Source organism: Glandiceps talaboti, chromosome 1 (genome assembly GCF_964340395.1).
Source record: "Glandiceps talaboti chromosome 1, keGlaTala1.1, whole genome shotgun sequence".
Classification (NCBI taxonomy): domain Eukaryota; kingdom Metazoa; phylum Hemichordata; class Enteropneusta; family Spengelidae; genus Glandiceps; species Glandiceps talaboti.
Genome location: NC_135549.1, coordinates 3288426 through 3312836, shown reverse-complemented (window position 1 = coordinate 3312836; position 24411 = coordinate 3288426). Strand labels below are relative to the sequence as shown.

At 35.7% G+C, this 24411-nt stretch overlaps 1 protein-coding gene across 1 annotated transcript in view; it reads right to left on the bottom strand.

Moving 5' to 3' along the window:
- LOC144443307 (uncharacterized) overlaps positions 1–23934 on the bottom strand; it is a 148366-nt gene extending 124432 nt beyond the window's left edge. The window contains exons 1-2 of the mRNA XM_078132749.1: positions 23873–23934; positions 8263–10067 (exon numbers count right to left, since the gene is read on the bottom strand). Coding sequence (XP_077988875.1) covers positions 8263–10067; positions 23873–23934 — 1867 coding nt within the window. The remainder of the gene's footprint in view (positions 1–8262; positions 10068–23872) is intronic.
- Positions 23935–24411: the final 477 nt, after the last annotated feature.

Genomic DNA, 24411 nt, shown 5'->3' with positions numbered 1-24411 from the left:
ATAACAGTGAATGACTTTGACGTACATGAATCTCCATAAGGAGTGGAGTGCAAAGAGCTCCGTGTGAAATCACATACATACATACATACATACATACATACATACATGCGTGCATACGTGTCAATTAATAATTTTAAGGCTTGCGTTGATAACCAACCTCAGAACATTAAGGAGTCATTAATTAAAAGCTTCGTTGGTTTCCTACTCCATGCAAAATTCGAGGTAAATTCACTGTATTTCTTCTTAGACTTCAAACAGACAAGGCCTTGACACAATCTTCACATCTCATAACTATCATAGAATAATGTCACTTCATTCTACTGTAGGCAAGTGGGGAAGACAACTTGATTACATTATAGTGTTCACCAGCAGTATTTAAGTCTTCTAAACTCCTCGCGTGAACAAAGATTGTTGTAGTTTATCAACCATGTTCTCACAGAGATAGAAATGAACTTGAACTTGTATGTATCTATGTATACTGTTTGACCAATCAGGCTATAATTATAAGCATACAGCACTGCCTTTCCCGGCGGAATAGGAATTGTCTACTTGGATAGCTAGCACCAGTTTTGGTAGATAGCTCGATTATTTTACGATTGGGTATGGGTATATATTCTATTTAAAAAATCAGATAGACCAATTGTCTAGTTATTATCTGTAATGCTTATTCTTTTGGTCGAAGTCTATGTATGTATTATTTTAATTTTTTCAATAGCATTGCTTTGTTTATATGTTATTTTACAAAATGTTTCGTTTTTGTATGTTTCAAAGCAGACATTTCAGTTTCTCCCTGTGACAGTAATAAAATATACTGTATTGTATTGTAATGTACTGTATTGTATTGTATTGTATTGCATTGTATTGCATTACATAGTATTGTATTGTATTGTATTGTATTGTATTGTATTGCATTGTATTGCATTGTATTGTACCTGCCTCAATTTCTTTCCCTATTTAATCGTATGCAAGTAATAATTGTAAAATAAAAGGGCCAAAATGGTGATATATTTTTCCGCAAATAGTCAAAAAGGATGATTGCAATGGTAGTTGACAAACTCAATGTCCTCACCAATTATTTGCTAATCAATGAAGAATTAGGGGTAATAAAAGTAGCACGTTGTATTCGTGTGTGTTATAAAATGGCGCAATCTCAACTTAAATTTCTGTTCGGTAAGAACTTGTGTTACCGGTGACAAAGCTAAACCTCAACCTGAGATAGAAGAGACTACTGTCTAGCTGGGTTTTTTAAAAATTCAAAACAAAAAATTAAATTGTAGGGTTATTGGCCATCATCTTTCTCACAATGACGACATTTCGCACTCCCATCAATTTACGTCATTAACACTTCACAAACATCACATGTAAGTCTAACGATTGATTTCCCAGTAGGTATAACATAAAATAAACAATGAGCTCGAGATCGAAAGAAAATTGGTTGGAATTCTAACAGATAGGTCACAAATGGGCAACCATTAAGGGAATTTCAAATTGAATAAAAGGAATATTTACTGCAACGTTCACTTTGAATATTATAGGCAATAACGTTATACTGAAACACTCACGAATAGAAGTGATGGATTACAGATGTGATATACATGTTGTAGATTCAAATGTGCAAGGGATTTGAACACTTTTTAGTAAAGAGACTGGTTCTAAATATATGGACATTTTGTACCTTAATAGACACGATTCACTCGTTTCCCCTCTCGGAAAAGGTATGCAAGATAAAGTAACGGGAAACCGTTAATGTACTTTAAGGATCAGCGTACTGTTGGTGATTTTCAAAGAAAATGTACTTATCAACATCAGTTAGAAAGTTTCACCATAGACACTGTGGTTTTTCCACTGAATATGGTGTATTTCGTTTCATATCTACCGTCCTTCTTGTTCTAGTACAATAGAATTATAGTAGCCGAGAGATACTAATGACAAGTCACTCCACTCAAATACTTTACTTCTGACTAAATGGAGAAAAGTATCGTTGATAATTCATGATATGGTTGGACTTTGAAAAGTAACCCTGAAGGTAACGTAAAGGGCAAATGTTAATGTCTGAAAAGTAAGTTTAAACCTGGTAATATTGGGGTAGACATGTATGTACTGAAGCTATTGAGTTGTGCGGTTAATCGTGATCGTTCACTACAAATATAACCGCCATTAAGGAAAAATATATAAGAGCACCAAATGTAATGCAGGTGTATATTTATCTTGTTGTATATCATCTGTAGGCATAACTTCAATAAGAAATTGACCCCATACAAGGTATTGGTCAAAGGTCACTCTTACAAAACGCTTTCATGTGACTATGTGGAGTTAGACACATGAATGGAGTCTCAGTGTATTAATGTTATGTACTACATGTAATATATTGATTGTTTTTACTACAACTATGGCTGCCATTCAGTAAGAGTGATTTGAGCACATCTGTTAACATGAGTTAAAAGAAATTGGTAATATATAAATACTACTATGATTTTGTAATAGGCAAGACATACCTTGATTTTCATAATTGGCCCTTAGATTCATTGTCAAAGTCTCAAAGAAAGCTTGCAATGATAATATGGAGTAGACACTTGAATGGAGTCTCTATATAGTACAGCTTTTGAGTTATGCAGTATTGATTTTAACTACAAATAATGCCGATATCGCAAAACAAAGTAAGGTGTATATGTCCCAAATTACATGTCACCTTTGTGCCAGGTTTGAAAGAAATTGGATGTTGCATGTCTGAGCATTACGGACGGCGAGACGTATTGACGGACTCACTAAATGGAACCCCCTTTAAGGATATGCTTGCGATAAGTATCTTAAAAAGAACGACAATATCTTACTGCATATCCGTAACGTGTCACATCTTGTGCTGTAAATAAATAGTGCATGGCACTTTCTACGCTTCTTATTTTATACGTTTCCAGTTAGGGGTGCACAATATGCTAGGTGTACATTCTCATAGTAGTGAGCATGCAGAACAAAAGAATAGACATATCGACCAACTAACCTCGGTATGTTGGCAAGACAAACCTGATTGTGGAAACCTTTATTTCGTACTGTTGTTTAAAAAGTAGGTTTCAACTATAAGACAATACTGTTTCAACTATCGAAAGAACGTATCAACGGCAGACACTATTTCATAAAGGGAAGGTTGCCCTATATGTATCTAAGTACTTTACAAACTAACATACGCTGTGTATTATCTGGTATCTGTCATCAGTACATTCCATTTCGGAGTCATTATGTAAGGACGCTTACACTTAGCAAAGCTTTGCTGTTTGACTTGATTTATCGGGAGTGTTCAGCTCTAGATAAGTATCAAGTATCATCGACAGCAACATCTCCATGACAGACTTATTTGTGTACAAAGAGCAGTCAGGTATAACATGCGTCTAACACAAGTTATCAACAGTATTGATTTTTATCAAATAGCCCTGTTAAAAACCAGTAATTATCACATAGAGGAGAAACTCTAAGGTCTACTCATTTGAGGGTTTACAATTTTATCAATCCATGAATCTTAGAGGCTTTCAGACCGACTGTAATGACCTGTTAAAAGACATTATTGTTAGATTTGATATGATAGTATGCGGATACGTCGGAACACATTACTTAGCAAACTAAGAGTTCCCAACTTGAAGTATAACAGACTGTGTGGTGTTTGTATTATGTACTAATGTTTCAGTAAGGGAACCTATAAACTTGATAGCAAAGCCAAAGAAGATATTGCTTACAATATGTTACAATGAATATGTTGAATCGCGTAAACTATGTGGCAAAGTATGTTGTCGGTATGTCTATAACAGCTTATTTGGATTTTCATAGTTCATATTCTAGTTTTACCTCCTGCTTTACCATTCCTCAGATGAATGAACGTTTATATTCGTGACTGTATAACACATATATCAATATGAATTTCACATAAATTCGTCCCTTTGAACCACAACACTGTTGATTTACGTACGTTAGATATTGATATGACGTTTATCAAATTGCAACAGTGTTCTGGTCTACGCAAGGCAAAACACGTTTTGTAAGGTGTCATGGAACATTATGCCATCGTACAATGTCTATACCATAACTCCAAATATTGTGTCTAGAGACAAACTCTATCAAGTTACCATTAAATCTTGTTAAAAGGCTTCGTGTTAAGGTTATCCTCGCCCATTACTTTCGCGACCCTGAGTTGCATTCATACTTCTTAAGTTTCAATAGTATTTTTCATAACTTCATTCTTACAACTTGATAAAACATACGGAGTGTGTTCATTTAATACCCAGCTTGCCTGCTTACTTCATACTTTCCTCCTTCAATTCGTAAGCAGACATAGGAAACTGACGACAAAGACACCGCTGAGATACCAGTAATGAAAGAAATCTTACAAGTAGATACATTGGGATTGCAGATGTCTAAAGAGCCGAGACAGATTTATTGATAATTATCAACTGTCGTGTTTAAATAAATCCATATTGCGTATTAGACAAGTAGCGTGTGGATTCTTAAAAGCGCGAACATGAGAGACTGGGGTAGATATTCTTCCAGAATTAACTCTGGCATTATGAGCTGAATTTGAACAATTTTAAGCCGAACGAGTTTAAACACCAAATTCTGTCAAGTTTCATTAAATGCAATGCATACACGGCTTTTATAAACGATTAGCCATTACTGTTGCTTGCGAGATATATGGGGACGGTGTAGCAATGCTAAGTATGTAAAGTTGTTTGCAATTCTACAGACTGCATTTAGAAAGCATAATATACTGAATCGTCAAGTATCCAATTAATGAAAGTTCTTTTAAGGCATTATAAATAGAGTATACCGCACAGAGAAGATAAAGCGTGGATTGAAGACCCAAACAAACCACTCTACAAAAACTTCAAATATACACATGCTGGTGAGCTCTTTTCCTTTGTCACTACATAGAACTATAATTTTTATTTTCATCTGTATAAGGGCCAGGACATTATCTGTGTTTCAGACGTTGTAGATTCCGTTTCACGTACTTAAGTAAGATTACCGATTACAGTTAATATATATATATATATATATATATATATATATATATATATATATATATATATATATATATATATATTAACATAAGACAAGTATTAAGTTCAATTCAAAATAAGTATCATAGCTCCAAATAGATGGCGTACCTATTTGTTTGTGACAGTAGGTTTTTAACAACACACCTAATTAGAATGAGAAGAGTGTATATATCATGAACTTCAAAAGCTCCTGATCATTCTTGACAACCCATCAGGTATTGTAGTTAAAGGATAAACTGCATATGAGACGATGTATGGAGTATGACTAGAATAAAGACTTTATTAAAGCCCATAGCTAGGTCATTGAAATGAAACAAAGGACACGAATGACATCTCTAGACATACGATAGCGACATGTATCAACAGTGTCATGTCTTAATCCAAACACAGTAGTTATTAATTCATGACATCGTTCTTTCTCCTCCAAGCGTAAAAATAAAAATAAAAACATGATATTCTACTCTATTAAAAGTAAATTTACCGATCAAAACACAGATAAAATTCTGTCATATTTAGAACATGTGATCATTTCTGTCAAAAATGTATGTACCATAGTCGACAATAATATGTGGTTGCATACGTAGTCAAGAAAATTTCACATCATAGGACACATTACAGAAGAACGACTTCAATTTACAATATTGGCAAAATTCGAGGCCAGAAAATGATTACCACTCCCCGCTCCCAGCCCACACGAAGAAAGCGCTTGGTGGCTAAAAGTAGAATGTTCGTCGATAGAAATAAAATAAACCAGTGAAAGCGGCTTTCTATGTCGAACTGCAACAGTATCGACATTTTTAACGAAACTAATCCAACTAATTTAAGTGACCACGAGACCTCCGCATAAAGTTGTCAAACATGAAAAGCTAAAGTCAGATAGAAAATGTCTTGTCTAACATTACAAGTCATTGGATACACAAAATAGCATAATACAACAATTAAATCATGTATAGTTACATAGTTCAGGGTTCACGTAATAGTTCACTTTTCGTATAAAATAGTTCACGCTCTGTTGTTTGATTTCGTTGATACTTTCCTTAAGTTTTGTCTTCTCTTCTTGTGGTTCTTGCTTGGATAAGTTACATATTTGATTCATTTTTTCCAGTCTTCTGCCTTCCATTGTTGTTTCCTTCATTTTCAGTGCATAGTGTATTGTTCGCACTTCATTTAATTTGATAAGTGTACGCTGTAACTGTATATGTATTTATATTTATTTATTTATTAACTTAGGACCATGGACTAGATTTGTCCCTAGCGGACTATATCCATGGTCCTCACCAGGAATATTTTGCTCTTGTTTTTGTTTTATTTTAGTATTAGTGTAATTATTAGCTGGAAGTAATATTGTCAGAACTTTTAACTTATTGACTCATTTGCTTTTCCTGCTCCTCTTTTTTTTCTGTTATGTACCATTTGTTAAATTTCTGGTGAAATAAATATACATTAGTGTAGTCGGGTTTCCGAAGTCAACTTCGTCGTTAGTCGTCTACAGCTTGGCATGTTGTTTGCTTCTCACAGTTCCAATCTTGTATTTTGAAGATTTTCATGGTTACAAATCCTCTATGGACATGGCATCCTCGTCGGTTCTATTTCTAGACTGGGGAAGTTCTTTTCGCTTGACATCTTGAGTAATTTCTCCGCAGGCACTCACTTGACTCCCACATCAGTAGAATTGTGAAGATCTTCTTCTCTTGGGAAATCAGTCTTTTTACGGGTAACTCGCTTTACTTCGGGGAAACTCGCTTAGTAGGAAAGAGTCTGGCCGCAGTAATTACAAATCCATGACAAAAATTTTGAAGTGTTGCCATTCCAGCCTGAGCAGTGCGTCCCACTAAAGGACTAAACATACTAAATAAACTACTATGGTCACTGAAAACATCAGTCTCGCACACTGTCTATGCTGCTCTGTCTATCCCCCTGTTGACGCAACCTTTGATGTCTTCTATTTAGAGTAAATTTTTGCATAAAACTGTCAAATGCTAAGTTCTTATGACCAGGATTCAGTTTGTCTTGCTATAGAGCTTAGTATCTGGGGGTTTTCTGCAACATATACTCTAAAACAGAACTTAGGGGTAGTTGACAGGAGATTTACGTGAAACTACCCCACCAGTCATTGTAATTCAATCTTTCCCAAGAATGGATTACCCTGGATATTGTACATCTTCAAATGTATTAAATCAGCTAGTGTCCAAGTTTTCAGTGCGGTTGTACGAATCACATGTTATGAATTTGATAGAAAATGTATAGACATGTTATGACTTTGATAGAAAATGTATAGACTGTACTGTTTTTGCCAGTTTCTTAAGAAGAGATTACCTGACAGTAAGACGATTTTCCCACAAGACATCTGACTTGTATACTTAATAACTTTTGGTGCACCACTTTTCTTGCCACCAATCAATGAATCAATCAGTCAGTCAGTCAGTCAGTCAGTCAGTCAATCAAAAAAATCATTCACTCATGTAGACTTGATGTTTTGTATAAGTTATATTTCTCTTGGTGCTTTACATAAACAAGAAATAGGTAATATGCAAATTTAAGTATTGTTTTCTAGAAACTGTCTAATTTTGAAAGATTTAAATCTAATTGATCCCGAAATCTGCGTAACTTGAATGTGTTGTAAATTTAGTGATTTTTTTCAAAACATTTTATTTGCGAATAAAAAAATGACATTAACGAATATATGGTTGACACTGGCACAATTTCATATGAATCATTTAATCCTCTAATACAAAATGGCACACACTGCAGAACTTTCCCTGAAGTTTTATAACAAAATATCTGAGGATTAAGAATTTAGTGATTGTGATTTATTTACACGTCATTTTGTACCCCTTATCTTTCAATTAACTACTTTATCTCATTGTGTACCCTTATCTCTCTGTTCCATGTTTACAGGAAAACGAAGGCCAAACAAATAAACAGTTAACACTTGGAAGTGAATTATATCTTCGTGTTAATAGGTATCGATCTTTGAGCAATTCTGTTTGAGAGCTAGACCACTTCAGATAATGACAAAGGGTATGGGGTTTTTAAGATTATGAAGGAGACGCCAAATAGAAAATGTATGGTATTCAATTTGAACTTTTGTTCCAAACACAACTAGAAAATTTACCTGAAATTTTCGACTGTACACTTCAGTCTTTGTCAACAGATTGACCCACTATTCAGCACACGTGACCTTACAGGACACGTGAGCCTAATAAGGGGTCAAAGGTGCCTGGAAGTTTGTATCGTCCCCCGTCTCTGTTTAGTGATGGTTTGAGTGCTCGGATGTAAATAGCTTCTTTCACTCCCCGTTCAAAATATCTGGTTTCAGTGTCCAGTATCTTCACTTCATTTATGTTAACCGAGTGACCGGGTGATTCAATGTGGATGTGTTGGGAGACCTCTGATGTGCTGGAACTAGGTCTTCTGTGTTCCAAAAATCTGGTCTTGAGTGATCTCTCAGTTTCCCCTATATATGAATCTTTGCATTGGCCTGTGTTGGTCTGGCCCTGGCAAGGAATTTGGTACACTACTCCACATACATGTTCCTTTTTAGTCTTGTCCTTTGGAGACACCAATAATTGCCGCAAGGTTTTAGTGGGCTTGATGCAGGTGTTTATACCGTAAGCAGTAAAGATTCTTTTTAGTGCCTCTGAAGTGTCCTTGATGTAAGGTAGGACCACTAAACCCTTACTTGGTTGTTCCTTCTTACGGATGGTCTTTGACTTTTGAGGCTGGATGACTGTGGCTTTATCTACTGCCCACTTTGGGTATCCACACCTATACAGTGCCTGGTTGATGTGAGTCTTTTCTTCTTCACGATCTGAGTTGTAGGTAATCACCGTATCTGCTCTGTGATGAAGCGTCCGGATCACACCTAGTTTGTGCTGTAAAGGGTGGTTAGAGTAAAAATTGAGGTACTGGTCTGTATGGGTGGGTTTGCGGTAGATTTTAGTTTTTAAAGAGCCATCATCCTGAATAACTGTGGTCGTATCTAGGAAAGCCAGAGACCTATCCTGTTCTTCCTCGGTGGTAAACTTGATGTCTGGGTCAAGACTGTTAAGATGGTCAGTGAATTCCTGAGAGTGACACTTTTTAAGTTTTGTGTGCGTGTCGTCCACGTATCTGTACCACCATAATGGAGGATGGGGGGCTGTTTCTATGGCGCGGAGTTCTAATTGCTCCATGTACAGATTGCATACTATGGGGGAAACAGGTGACCCCATAGCTGCACCATGAATTTGTTGGAAGAACACACAATCATAAACAAAATAAGTGCACTTCAGACAAACACTGAGTAGCTTAACCACTTGGCTGGGTGATAAACTGGTTCGCTGGTTAAGGGTGGTGTCCTCCTGTAGTCTATGTAATATCACATCCAATGCTTTGTCAATAGGTACTGAGGTGAACAAAGCAGTTACATCATAAGAACGTAACTCCTCATCAGGTTCAACCCTTTCCTTCTTGATAGCATCTGCAAATTGTTGGGAGTTGACGACGTGATGTTTAGACTTGCCAACCAGTGGAGATAGAATACCAGCCAGAAATTTAGCACAGTTGTACGTTATGGATCCTACACTGCTGACAATGGGACGAAGAGGAATATTCAGTTTATGAACTTTAGGTAGCCCATAAAACTTTGGAGGAGTCTCTGAAGTAGGGTACAGCTGTCTGTATTGGACTCTGTTTAACCCACCTTCTTCTTCCAGTTGTTGTAATACTGACACCAGCTCCTTCTTATACTTGGTGGTAGGGTCCCTCTTGCCCAATTTAAGATAAGTTCCGCTGTCACTCAGTAGGTCTTGACACTTCTGTTTATAGTCCGATGTATTCAGAACTACTACCATACGTCCCTTATCTGCAGGTAAAATCTGGATGTCATTGTCCTGCTTCAGATCTTTCAAAGCTAGTTGTTCTTCCTTCGATAAATTCGATTCTATTTTCTTGGGACGCATTAAGATGTTAACCACTTTGCTGCGTAACTCGTTCGAATCCCTCTCATTCAAATTACGACATGCTACTTCAGTCTGGGTCAATCTGTTGAATAGTGGGTCAATCTGTTGACAAAGACTGAAGTGTACAGTCGAAAATTTCAGGTAAATTTTCTAGTTGTGTTTGGAACAAAAGTTCAAATTGAATACTATGGTTTACCAACACAGATGAATTTCCATTTGAAGAAAATGTATGGTTATATCAAAACATTAGATCATCAAGTATTGTAATAAAAAGGGTGGAGGAGATCCGAAACCGTTTGTCAACGTGGCCAATTGTCCAGCCTCTTGCCTGCTAAGTGAGTTTCCCTGAAGCTAGCGAGTTCGCCGTAAAAACCGTAAGGCTTAATTTCCCCAGAGAAGAACTTCGTCACGATTCTACTATGTTGGAGTCAAGCGATAGCCTGCAGAGAAATTACTCAAGATGTCAAGGGAAAAGAACTTCCCCAGTCTAGAAAAATAACCAACGAAGATGCCACGTCGATGGGGACTTATAACCATGAAAGTCTTCAAAATACCATGTTTGGAACCGTAAGAAGCAAACAACATGCAAGAGTACATAAAAGATTAGCATTTGGGAGAGACAGAGACAAAGAGAGACAGAAACAGGGAGAGACTAGAGAGAGATATACAGACAGACAGACAGACAGACAGGGAGGCATACACAAATACATTCGCATGGCTGTCACCCAACTCATCCGGAATATAGTTTTTTTAGAAAGTATTTCTTAGTTTGGTTTGTTCGCCTCTGAATCCTTTACAACGTTATTGCTATACAGGTTCGTGATACACAGTTGTGTAATATACCCTTTAGGCATTACAAGATTGAATGTAAGATATACTAGGAAGTAAGATAAACTCGACATGAACATACATTCCTATCTGAAATTATCCCTAACATGAGATAGAATTTGTCATGTTAGTGAGTCATGAAAATCATTTGCGTATTCGGTCGTCACCAGATTCCTTCAGGTACCTTGGTAGGTTACGCAGTTTTTGTGTTTCGTTTTTGTTTTGAATAAAGGCCGGGGTTCGATCCCAGATTCCCGCATTAATGTTATCTAATCAGGTGAGTCATACGTATTACTCAATCATTATAACTATAACTCAGCCAGAAACTGTTTCACGCGTTGATTTTAACTTTGAGTGATAAGCTTGTTTTCCGATGCGACACAGGAAGTGACGTTTCTTGGTATGTCTGTAAATGACGTGAAAGCACCAACTGATTCATTTCATTCATTTCATTTGATTTGAGAGAGGAAGGGGATTTCTACTACGTATACGCAGTTATGTTTCACAAACAAATGCTTATATGGGTGCATGAGCTCAAGAATTTAATAATTTACACCATTATGTATTGGGATACATCAAGGAAGAAAATACGATACAAGGGATCAGTGTGGATTTAGTCTATTAGTCTATTATATTTTATGCATTCATACATACATACATACATACATACATACATACATACATACATACATACATACATACATACATACTGACAGACAGACAGACAGACAGACAGACATACATACATACATACATACATACATACATACATACATACATACATACTGACAGACAGACAGACATACATACATACATACATACATACATACATACATACATACATACATACAGACAGACAGACAGACAGACAGACAGACAGACAGACAGACAGACATACATACATACATACATACATACATACATACATACATACATACATACATACATGGAAATGAACCTATGACTATATGTAGAACCATTTCGTAAAGTAGATGAATGTAGCATTTTCTACAGTGCAACACCTGAATACATTGGTAAGAAAACATAGTAGAACACATTATATATATATATATATATATATATATATATATATATATATATATATATATATATATATATATATATATATATATATAGTTTATTGCAATAGGTCTACTGATCAATGAGCATACATTGCAAAAACAATTCAAAAACACATACGTTACCTAATTAAATAAATACATAAATGGAGAAGGTAGCAATATTAAAGCAATATTACATAAACAATTCATTTCTGATTTTAAATGCTTTGTATATAAAGAGGCCGTTGCCTAACAACACGCTCGTTGTCACAGGAAATTAAATCAATGAATTTGAAAAACGTTGGCTGCCTCCAGTAATACTGTTGAATGTACTTATGTCTAGTAGCCTCGTATTTAGGACATACTAAAAACAAAATAAAATTCATCTTCGATAACAGAACAACTAGAACACTGCCTTAGTTCCAGTGCCTTTCTAGGCCTGGTCCATCTACCTGACTCAATTTCAAGGTTATGAGAAGACACTCTTAATCTAGTCAGGGCTTGTCTGAAGCGATGTACTGTAATAATGTTAAGATAGGGTTTAAAACAACTATCAAAGTGCTTGTAAAGTCTTGCTCTTGTTGAGTTACCTAGTCTACTGTTCCAATTCTGTGCATAGTTATCGGACAAACGCTGCTTGACGAGTGCAAGGAACCTACCCCCGTCACCCACACCCTGCTGAAACCAGGCATACATTACCCCTAGCTCAGCAAAAATTCTTAACGGACAATGCCCAGCTGTGACGTCTGGGGTATTGCTGCAAATCAGAAATCAAAACATTGTATACTCTGTTAATGTATTTCTTTGAAGTTTGTATAATCTTTAACCAAAACTTTACAATTCTATACAAACGTACAATGCGACAAGGCAATCTACCAAGCTCTCCATAAATAAAATCATTCTGAGTGCTCTGTTGAACACCAAGTAGTTTTTTACAAAATAAAAGGTGAACTCTTTCAATAGCATCAGCATGAGCAAAACCCCACACCTCAGCACAATAATTCAAAATTGGTGAAACTAAAGTATCAAATAAATATAATACATGACTGGGAGTAAGATTTTCAAATTTTTGCAGGTAAGTATTTAATTAAAATATTGCTTTCTGTGCTTGACCAGCTAAGGTCAACTGAGCTTCAGCAAAAGATCCCCCAGGTGTGAAAACAATCCCAAGATACGTAAATTTATTTATTTACAATAGAAAGTATTTCTTGGCCATACTTAAAACACAAGTTTCTCTCCAAAGAGCCATCCTTTCTGAAAATCATAATCTTGGACTTTGAGATATTTACTTTCAGACGCCACTTTTGACAAAATTATGCAAAATATTAAGCCCTTTCTGAAGACCCGCTTTTGTTTCAGAAAAAATGGCAATATCATCGGCATAAAGTAACATAACCATTTTGAAATAACCAACATCGATCAAGGCCCTCTCCACCTTTAAGAACAAATTCATCTTCGATATCATTAACAAAAATGGAGAAAAGGAACGGCGACAGACATTCACCTTGCCTAACTCCAGTAAAGACTGTAAACTCCTCACTCACTTCATTATGAAATTTAACACGGGATTTAGCTTCCTTATACATAGACATGATGATATTTAAGATTTTTTCCCGCACTCCGGATTTAATGAGTTTGTACCACAAATTATCTCTAACCACATAGTCAAATGCCTTAGTAAAATCAATAAAACCACACCAACGTCTTTTACCACAATTAAGAAGGTGTGTAATCAGCCCATGAAGAACAAAATTGTTGTCAATGGTACCCATCCCCTGACAAACCCTGCTTGTGCATCAATGTACACAGAGTATGTTTCTGCCCACTCAGTCAATCTAATGTTTAATATTCTAGTAAACAGTTTACCTAATGTACTTAACAACGTGATTCCACGATAGTTACCAACATCGTGAACATATATATATATATATATATATATATATATATATATATATATATATATATATATATATATATATATATATATATATATATATATATATATATATATAATTAATACCAATACAAGTTACATTACGGTTCATTACAAAGTTCTTTACATTTAGACGTGGGCTTCGCAAGGAGAAATCTCACACTAAGCTGCACAGGATGATACTTAGCGTTCAATCATGAATTTGTCCCTCTCCCATGAAAACTTTTTAGAAAATATAGGAGGCCATTTAGAGACATAAATACCTAACTAGACATAATTTAAAGTTATAGAAATACTTGGCCAAGAACGCGTATTCAGCCTCCATCATATGCATATACATATATATACTTCAGTAAGTGTGCGAAATATTTGAATAGTATCACCCCTTCACTTCTCAGTTTTTGAGTAACATTCTAGTAGGTTTGCATTTTTGAATGACCACATCCCTCAGATTCCTCCCACCCCAACCCACCGCCGGCCGTAAATAACGATGTCTCCCTTAAATATTCGAATATATTCAATAGGAAGTTTCATTACTTGAAGCTTTTCTTTGCAAATGTCAAACATTTAGATATATGATTATTTCTTTAATGGCAGAATGATATTCCATTTTCAACATTTAGTTCAGGTAATAACTAGGACATTAAGCACTTTCACATGAAAGACGATGTTAAGTTAATTCTTTCAACCCACTCTGGCTGTTTCAAAGCTGGTGAAGATTTTTTACACAGAATGATACACATCTATCTATCTTTCATCAAAATGATATTTTCTTCTCTGAAACTAATTCATCGACCAGATTGCTTTGATATTTGATGTGCATGTGGCTTTGGGGAGTCATTCATATTTGTTCATGCCAAGTTTATAAGAAGCATTTTCTACTTTTAGCAGATACTTGGGGTAATCATGGTCAAAAATGATATTTTCGGCTTCTTCTCTGAAACCCTCGGTCAGATTGTTTTAATATTTGGCATGCATATATGTGCCTTGGGAAGTCTCTTCACATTTTGTTATACAAAGTTGATGGGAGCAATTTTCTATTTTTAGGCAGATTTTAAAGGGTATTTATTATTAAAATTGGTATTTTTGACTTCTCCAAAATGGATGGTTCGATTACTTTGATATTTGGTGTGCATGTGTCTCGGTTAGAGTGTATCCAGATTTGTTCATGCCAATTTCATACGAGTCACTTTCTATTTTAGCAGATTTGTGGGTTATTTTTGGTCACAAATGATAAGTTCGACTTCTTCTCTGAAAATGGTGTTTGGCGTACCTTGATATTTGTTGTGCATAACTGTGTCTTGGGGATTATACATATATACAGATTTGTTCAGTTTCTCTGAAATCGGAAGTCGGATTGCTTTGATAATGTATTTGATGTGCATTTTCCCAGGGATGGGGGAAATCTACTCAGCTTTGTTAATGTCAAGTTGATATATTTGTATCACATATTGTTTTTGGAATGATGAACGACAACCAAAGTAGTGGACAATAAACAAGCGACCTATCGGTCAGAATAGCTCCGCTGTTTTTTTTTAAATTTAATTTTTTATTTTGGTGACATGTAGAAGTGGTTCAGTTCTTCAGCTCTTCACTATGCAGTTTTGTTTTAGCGATGTAATAAAGTGGTTAGTGGTTTCATATGATGTCTCACTATAAAACACATTTTACACAGAAGTTGGTAATGTATGAAAAATTGCACAAAATCTCAGAAAAAAATGACTGGGAAATGCACACAAGAAAAAGAAAAAAAGAGGATTTTGAGGTTGGCTATAAATAATTCAAGTGTCTTACAGCTTTAACCCTGGAAAATTTTAATGATGAATGAAATAAACTAGGGATCTAAAATAATTTTGAGGCATTTTGAATTTCAATTTTCTAACAAATTTACCAAGTCAACAACATTCAACTTGTACTAGTTGTAGTAGATATATATAGGAAAGAAATGTATTAATCGCCATCTTAGTTTCCATACGGCGACAATCCCAAGTACCCGGAAGAGAGTCATTCTCAGCCATACGTTACAGTGGTAACACTCATTCATGTTCGATTACCTTTCACAAAGAAAACACAACGAAATGGTTGAAGTGATCTTTTTTTTATTTCTTTTCATCACAACAACAAAATCTGCGTGAACAAAAGTGTTGTAAACTAAACCAGAAAGAATTATCGAACTGGCTAAACTTCCCGATGAACTGGAGTAAGGTCCAAGTCCAAGTAAGCCTCGATAGTACTATTAGTACGTGAGAAAACCGTCTCAAACCAGCGATACAACTTTCAAAATATAACTTGACATGTCTTCATTTGTTAGAGTTATACAATTCAAGACGGGTTTTCACTCGAAAACAACAATTCTGTGAATAATGACACTCTGAATGCAGCGATTTCTCGGACGATGTTACCACTGTAACGTATGGCTGACAACGACTTGCTTCCGGGCTAGTCCCTCGTGCATCCGGGTACTTGGGATTGTCGCCGTACGGAAACTAAGATGGCGATTAATACATACATGTACATTGTCTGATATTTTAATTTACGGAGTTTCTTGTGACCGGCGCCTGTCAGCAGACTCGGCCAATTTTTTTCTCATCATCCCATTGTATTTAAACCTTGTACTTGACATTTTGCAATATTTATAATTCTCAACAAAATACCTCAACATGCCTCACTTCGCTCGTACTCAAAGCAGACCCGGTATGATCACTGACATGACCAGAGAGAACCTTTTCGGATTTACATGTAAAACTGGGAAAGATACGCAAAACATAATGCAAAATCTAAAGTCAAATTAAAGTTGTAATTATTTCAATTATTCTTACTTGCCAAATATTTGCATTTTGGAAATGGCAAAACACGTTCATGTCCTTTAACTTTACATGTGAACTGTCGGCCAATAAACAAAGTTTGGTCGATTCACAGGCGGCAGTGAGACTGCTCTTGCATAACTTCAACCTCATGCTTAGGCATGCCTTCCTTACACAAGTTGTCTTCATTCTGGTTCACTGTCACTCCAAATTGCACGACAATATAGAATTAATCACAAGTTACATGTTATCTGAAAACATCACACTTTTATAGTGGGTCTGAAGTGTGATTTTAGTGAGTATCAAGAACGTCCTGTGTTGTTACTTGCTGTGGAAAATCGCCCGGTCAAATGAGGTCAGCTTCAGCTTCTGGTCAAATCAGTCGTTTTCTACCGAAAATTCTTGAACGGGGGCGTTACACAATGATCCTACTAAACTTACTTGCCATAGTTATTTAAAACACATAAAAATCCACCTTTTTGTGAAATTTGTAAAACTTTCCGGTCCGTATTAAGGAAACTACTAGGGTAGTATGAGCGAAAAACCGGGTCGAGGTTTCAGGGCCTCAAGTATGTGTCCCGAATTGGTCGGAAAATTGGTATTCCTAAATGTAATTCCAAAATTTATGTTGCTGGTACGAAAGAAGAGATGTCAGTTTAGGTTTAGGCGTTTACAGTATCTGAAATGGTGGACTCTAGTGAAAGTTATGGCGAGTTGAAAATACCAAAAAATAAGGCCCGTGAGCAGCCATTCAAAGTGTAATACTAATAGTCGCAAACTGAAGGATAGAGTATGCAAATGAGGATGTTGCGGACTGGCTGATTATGTAGAAGGGGTGCAGAATTTGGATTTGATGTTTACAACCCTGTTTCGAACAAACGCTTGTCATTTGGGCGCCCAATGCGTAGAATTATGACTATAGCACATATTACATTGCTTGTTTGACGTCAATAGTGTCTTTTGAAAAGTGGCAGTTTACTTAAAGTCTCGCTGACTGATTTCCAATATGGCGTCGGTCATAATGCTCATTAACATATTCATTTTTTTTCCAATTACAAAAAAAAATCATACAAAAATAAAAATGAAGACATGCTGACTTGAAATTAACAAATCTAAGTAAGCTACCCTCTGTGCATCAACACACCAGATATCAAAGCAATCTGATAAGTAGTATTTGAGGAGATGATGAAAATGTCATTTTTTGAAAAAAATCATAAAAAATTGAAAATGGCACAGATCAACTTGGCATGAACAAATCTGAATAGCCTCCCCCAAGGGAACATGCACACCAAATATCGAAGAATTCTGACTGTCACTTTCGGAGAAGATGATGAAAATATAAAAAATTGACGGACACCAATGATTTCACCTATACTCTATACCTTAATACAACCTATACCAGTCCTAAAGCTACGCTTTCAGCTTTCGCTGACAGCGGAGCTAATAAACAAGAGTAACGAAATATAAGCTGATGGAGATGGGAGATATCATTTGTAGGGAAATTTTTGACAGGGTAATAGGTGATATTGACCTGAGAACCACAGACACTTCACCACCCACTCTGATTGTTCTTAATTATAGCATGCCATAGTTGAACTGTTTCTAGACAAACCTCAAATAATATAACATCTGGGGTTCACCTTGTCATGTACCACTTATTTAACAAAAAAGTTAAAACAAAACAAGACAGAGCAGAGCTCAGCTCAGCTCAGCGCAACGCAACGCAACTCAGCTCAGCTCAACTCAACTCAACTCAACTCAACTCAACTCAGCTCAGCTCAGCTCAGCTCAGCTCAGCTCAACTCAACTCAACTCAACTCAGCTCAGCTCAGCTCAGCCCAGCTCAACTCAACTCAACTCAACGCAACTCAGCTCAGCTCAGCTCAACGCAACGCAACACAACGCAACGCAACGCAACTCGGCTCAGCTCAGCTCAGCTCAGCTCAACTCAACGCAACTCAACGCAACGCAACGCAACGCAACTCAGCTCAACGCAAGGCAGCTCAGCTCAGCTCAGCTCAGCTCAGCTCAACGCAACGCAACGCAACGCAGCTCTGCTCAGCTCAGCTCGGCTCAACGCATCGCAACGCAACACAGCTCAGCTCAGCTCAGCTCAGCTCAACTCAACACAACGCAACGCAGCTCAGCTCAGCTCAGCTCAACTCAACTCAAATCGACTCGACTCAACTCAACTCAACTTAACTTATGCAAGAACCAAAAAACGTCGCAGCTATTTCGCTAATGTGCTTGTGTATACCATTGTCAGAGTTTATGCAAGTATGTGGATGTCATTGAATTGGATGTTTGACGGTTTTCCATATTTGTTTATGACTAAACATTGACTTTTTAATTTGCAAATCAGTAAGGCCAAATAAAAAAAGTTGTTACTCGACCCCACCTAGTTTTTCACGCCGACCCTAAACTTGTTTTTACGTGTTCGAGAAAATAATAATAAAGTCGCGAAAATCGTGAACTGTCGCAAGAAATAGTGGGTGCGGAAACTGAAAACTATTCTACCAATCTGTAATGGCTGTACATCTGATAAAACGAACTAAACAACACAGAGGCCGTTTGGAAAACAATGGACAACCTGAACTAGACTCACGTAAAAAATATAATAAAATAAAAAACCTACTTACCCCACCTATTTTAAAATTGAATGTAATCGGAACCACACATTTTTTTTCCTTCTAACTTCACTGTTGACCAGCAATTTTGTTGTTCTGAAACACATTCAAATAAAATTCCTTGTTAAACAACATTCATGCAGTAAGCTTGTTCAGTTCTGACATGGATTTTGAATAAGGGTGAATCTGTTAAAACGGCTGGTTCAGAATATTACCAACGACATGTGTATGATAGAGTGAACTGCCCCTTCCCTAACATTAATTACATTAGACATGGCAATTCACAGACTGGCGTATGTTGAATAAAAAACTGTCTTTGATTGAAAGGAAAAAACAGTACCGAGGGAATCGATATGACCAGATATCAAACAGCGAGAGGGTATTGAACATTGTATCTAAAATAGCGTGCGTCCGTGTGTCCATTCGTAATACGCCACTTCTCTCTCACATGCTATATTCGATTTTAATTAAACCTGCCACAAAGATGACAAATAATATGAGACAAATGCACGTCACTTTGTTTCGTGACACGTGCAAATGTCACGGAATTGCACCCATAGTAAAAAAAAATCAGTGTATTACTGCATAACTAAAAAAAACATCAATACATAGTAACTCCATTAAAGTGTCCACCCCATATTATCAGGTGCAAGAAAGTGACCTTAGACCTCGACCTTGAGATTCAAGGCGGAATATCAAAATTAAGTCATTTCGTGCACATATCAGATACTCTGTATGGCAAATTATGTGTGGCAAATTTCTTTTAAATCATGTTTAAAGGTAATACAGAACAAGATTGAAACATGTAGAACATTAGAACATGTTATAAATTTGGTGCTCATATAGCTTTCTACTGAGTGGCGGTAATATTTGTTGTGAACAAACATGATTTACTGCATAATTCAAGAACTAGTATGAGAGGGGATTGTGTCTTCTACGAAAACTTGTAGTGTCTACAATGTCATATACTAAGCCAATAGTGTGTTTTCTAGTATATCTAAACATTATAAATGACAAATTATATGTTTAATAAATCAAACGTCATAAAAATAAATACATCTGCTATAAAACATAGGTTTAAATAAATATTAGAATCTCCACTTTTAGCAGGGTGCAATACGACTTACACTGTGTTGTTTGCCACCAATGTCAAACGCCTGAATGATTTATTTTTATTCTTTTTACCAAATTGACAAGTTTAACATCACTCAGCGTATGTACGTATACATAGATATGAATAAAACTGGTGATCAACGAGTAGAAAAATCAAAATCTACATCGAAGTTGTTAACACATGATGTATTGATTGATAACCTTTTCATTTTTATGTAAGGCATATTTCGTAGTCACGCGAGTTTAATACCCATGATCATTAGCTTTTAAGATTTTATAAGTCATCGCCACATTTATTGAATCTATTCTATAGGTATGTTTTAAATCACCATCTGTTCATGTACTGAGTATGTTTGAATGGGACTAGGTTGTATGAATAGTTAAGTGGTCGTCATTCTGTAAAAGATTAATGTTCTTGATACATTTTGCCTTAAGTCACTAGTCGATCATGCAATTCAAGTTTTTTCCTCTTTGTATTATCCGAGATAAACGATTTCAATCCGGTTGATGTGTTCACGTGATACAATTTTAAACTACCACTCTTATAGTCTACGAATGGATTATAAAGAAACGTGTTTTTTCTAGTTGCATTGTAAATAACACAATTAATAATAAAGTTGCCTAACGTTAGGAGGATTAGTCGGACTAGCAAACACTCATTCTTGTCAAACGTTTGTGATTGATTTCAAAGGCTCGTGGTATAAAGAGATACTTACAAGTGTTTCATTTTGTATTGTAGAAGGCATTAAAATTGCACGTGTATGACAGTATGTAGAGGAAACAAAAAACATCAAGCACGTCACAGCTCGATGACGATATTGCTGGCATGTCGACCATGTCTCTACTCTGTCTACAAGTGCATCCATCCATCATCATTATCACAGAATGTATTGTATAGAATTTGTGTTTAAACAATACATTTATAAAATTAATCCACTCGATAATAGAGGACTTTTGTTCCTAAGAAGTAGATGATTAGTCTAGATAAACACTGCAGCTGTACATAAATACATGATTATTACTCGGATTACATGTAATTATAGTGCCCTATTATATCAAGGTTGTTGATATCATTGACCATTTTATTACAGAAAATAATATATCACATTTTTATAGAGGGATACAACATGCTTGTGTCACACACGTGTTGAATTTGATGTTGTACTGCTAAATTTTCTAAAACATGTTTGTGTGATAGCACACATTTCATTATACATACATGTCATGCAACAACACTTTTAACTTTACATGACAAAGTTATGAATTCCTTGGTATATTTCTCTTGACAACCAAACGCTAAAATTTAGCTGATGTTTCTGATATATGGTTGACAAGCTTCGAAATATCATTAATTTTAAAAGGTCGGTGTATTTATCAATAAAGCATTTTATATTTATGTTTTTCGGTAAGATGTGACTTATGCATCAACAAAATAAAGAATTTCTTAACTTCATATATCGTCGTCTTAAGCAAGAGCAGTATATATGAAACAAACTTATAAAAATCACTCGTGTAAAATAAAAATGTTTGTAATACTACAGTAGCGTTAGAATTTCCTTGCACATACCATACACCGTAAAGCGCCGATGTGACAATGGTTGTGTGATAACATCGATCATTTACAATCGTGTAGACTAGTAGTAATAAAGAAGATTTTTGTCACGACCATGGCTGAGGTTGAGTGGATTTGATTTCAACATGTTGTTTGTACGGAAACAGATCTTGGTGTTACTTACGTCATGTAGTCTAAAAATGTCACATACATGATTCTTAACATTGTAGTCAATTTTTAGACAATTATGTGAACATATGCATGCATGTGCATACTGGACATGACGTAGTGATTACTTCTGTTTACACATCTGTATTTATAAATAACTTCCTTTCGTATAATAACTAACTTTGTACGCTTTAGTTTTGAGTAAAGTTGTTTTCATCATTAATATTCCCAAGTAATACCCGTTTCTCGTCGATATGACCACTTTAAACTGGCCTGATAAAAGTTGTAACTGTTGACTACATTAACGCAGCTAAAGTAGTACATGCAATGTTTTATATGAACAACCCGTACAATTAATCAATGGGATGGAAAAGTAGGCCACGTCTCTTTTTTATAGAATTTCCAATTACTAAATTGATGTCTCAAATTATATCACAAGCCTTGTGTCAACAGCGAACAACGATACATGCCAAAGGTGAACTGTAATAAGAGAACCTTATCAGTGGACAAACAATCTTCAATGATTATTTATCAAATGAAGGTCCATTAACGATACGATCGATGAGAGTTCGTTCACGAATTATAAGCTTATAATGTACAGTTGCTTCCTTTTAATTACTTGTTCGTTTTTCCTTTCCCAATTATGACATGTGACATTATGACATGTAACATACATGTACATACCAAGAGTATAAAGTGTAACTATGAAGATTTTTAAACATTTAAATCATTTTTATATTTCGCCCTCACCTTTACATTTTACATATGATTTATTGATTGATGGGTGGATGGATGGATGGGTGGGTAGGTGGGTGGTTAGGTGGGGGGGGGGGTTATTGGGTGGATGTGAAGGTTGATTAGTTGGTAGGTAGGTAGGTAGGTAGGTAGCTATAGGTCGGTTGGTTGGTTGGGTAATTCTACTCATTGAAATTGATATTTTTATCTGGTACTTCTTTTCAGTCCAATCTCTTTCAGATTATATGCTTTGAACATACATCACTGGAATCATACAAGGAACATTAAGCTATGCACTTCTCTTGAGTATGTTATCAATAGCAAATCAGATCATAAACAAACAACACCAGGTGAGTCAGTTTCGACAAACCCTTGAGTCTAACAATAAATTGTCGTTGATCACCAGTTTTATTCATATCTATGTATACGTACATGCGCTGAGTGATGTTAAACTTGTCAATTTGGAACAAAGAATAAAAAGAAATCATTCAGGCGTTTGACATTGGTGGCAAACAACACAGTGTAAATTGAGTCAATTAATTATGCAAGTCGTGTGACAGCCTGCTTAAAATGGAGGTTCTAATATTTATTTAAACCTATGTTTTATAGCAGATGTGTTTAATTTTTATGACGTTTGATTTATTAAACATATAATTTATCATTTATTGATGTTTAGAAATACTAGAAAACACACTATTGGCTTAGTATATGGCATTGTAGACACTACAAGTTTTCGTAGAAGACACAATCCCCTCTCATACTAGTTCTTGAATTATGTAAATAATAAATAAATCATGTTTGTTCACAACAAATATTACCGCCATTCAGTAGAAAGCTATATGAGCACCAAATATATAACATTTGCCACACATAATTGCTACAGAGTATCCCAACGTTAACCTACCATCTTGTCTGCTAGATCGTTTCAAAATAGTGTGTATTTTCAGCAAAGCATATTTCGTTTGTTTTCATTTTATACTTTCAGTCAATATACACATACAAATACGTGGAATACCTAGTATATTTTGACAAGGACAAAGGCCATTTCAAAGTCATATAAACCTACCTCATAATTTCTAGTAATATACTCCACTGATGTGCTTGTGTCCTCAGCCTGGTTTCGTCCATTTTAATATAAAAGTCTTGTTATACACATCGAGGGAATGGATTTGATTGGGCTGTAAATCTTGCCCATGAACCGCAAAGTGAGAGGTAACAAATTACCAGTAAAAATACAGTACGAAGACCATGATACGGCAAAAAATAGAATTCAAATGGGATAGCAAACCTTGGCGTAGAAATAACGAGTTCGCATTATTTTCATGAAAGATATAAACGCATTTTAACATGTTACCTCAGCTGTGTGAATTGTACTTCAGGCATATTACAGACATATTACAGTGAGAGGAACATTTTACTGCAAGGCTGTTCTTGATGCGGTAACCATATACCGTCTTTGAACAACTATGGAAAGGTCAACATCATGTAGGACAGCATATATGCGAATTACAAAACCTAGCTTCATGACCAATGGTAAGATGTTTATTATAATACTTCATGAACAGATCAGCAATGTTCTCACTTTCAAGTATATAATTATTAACA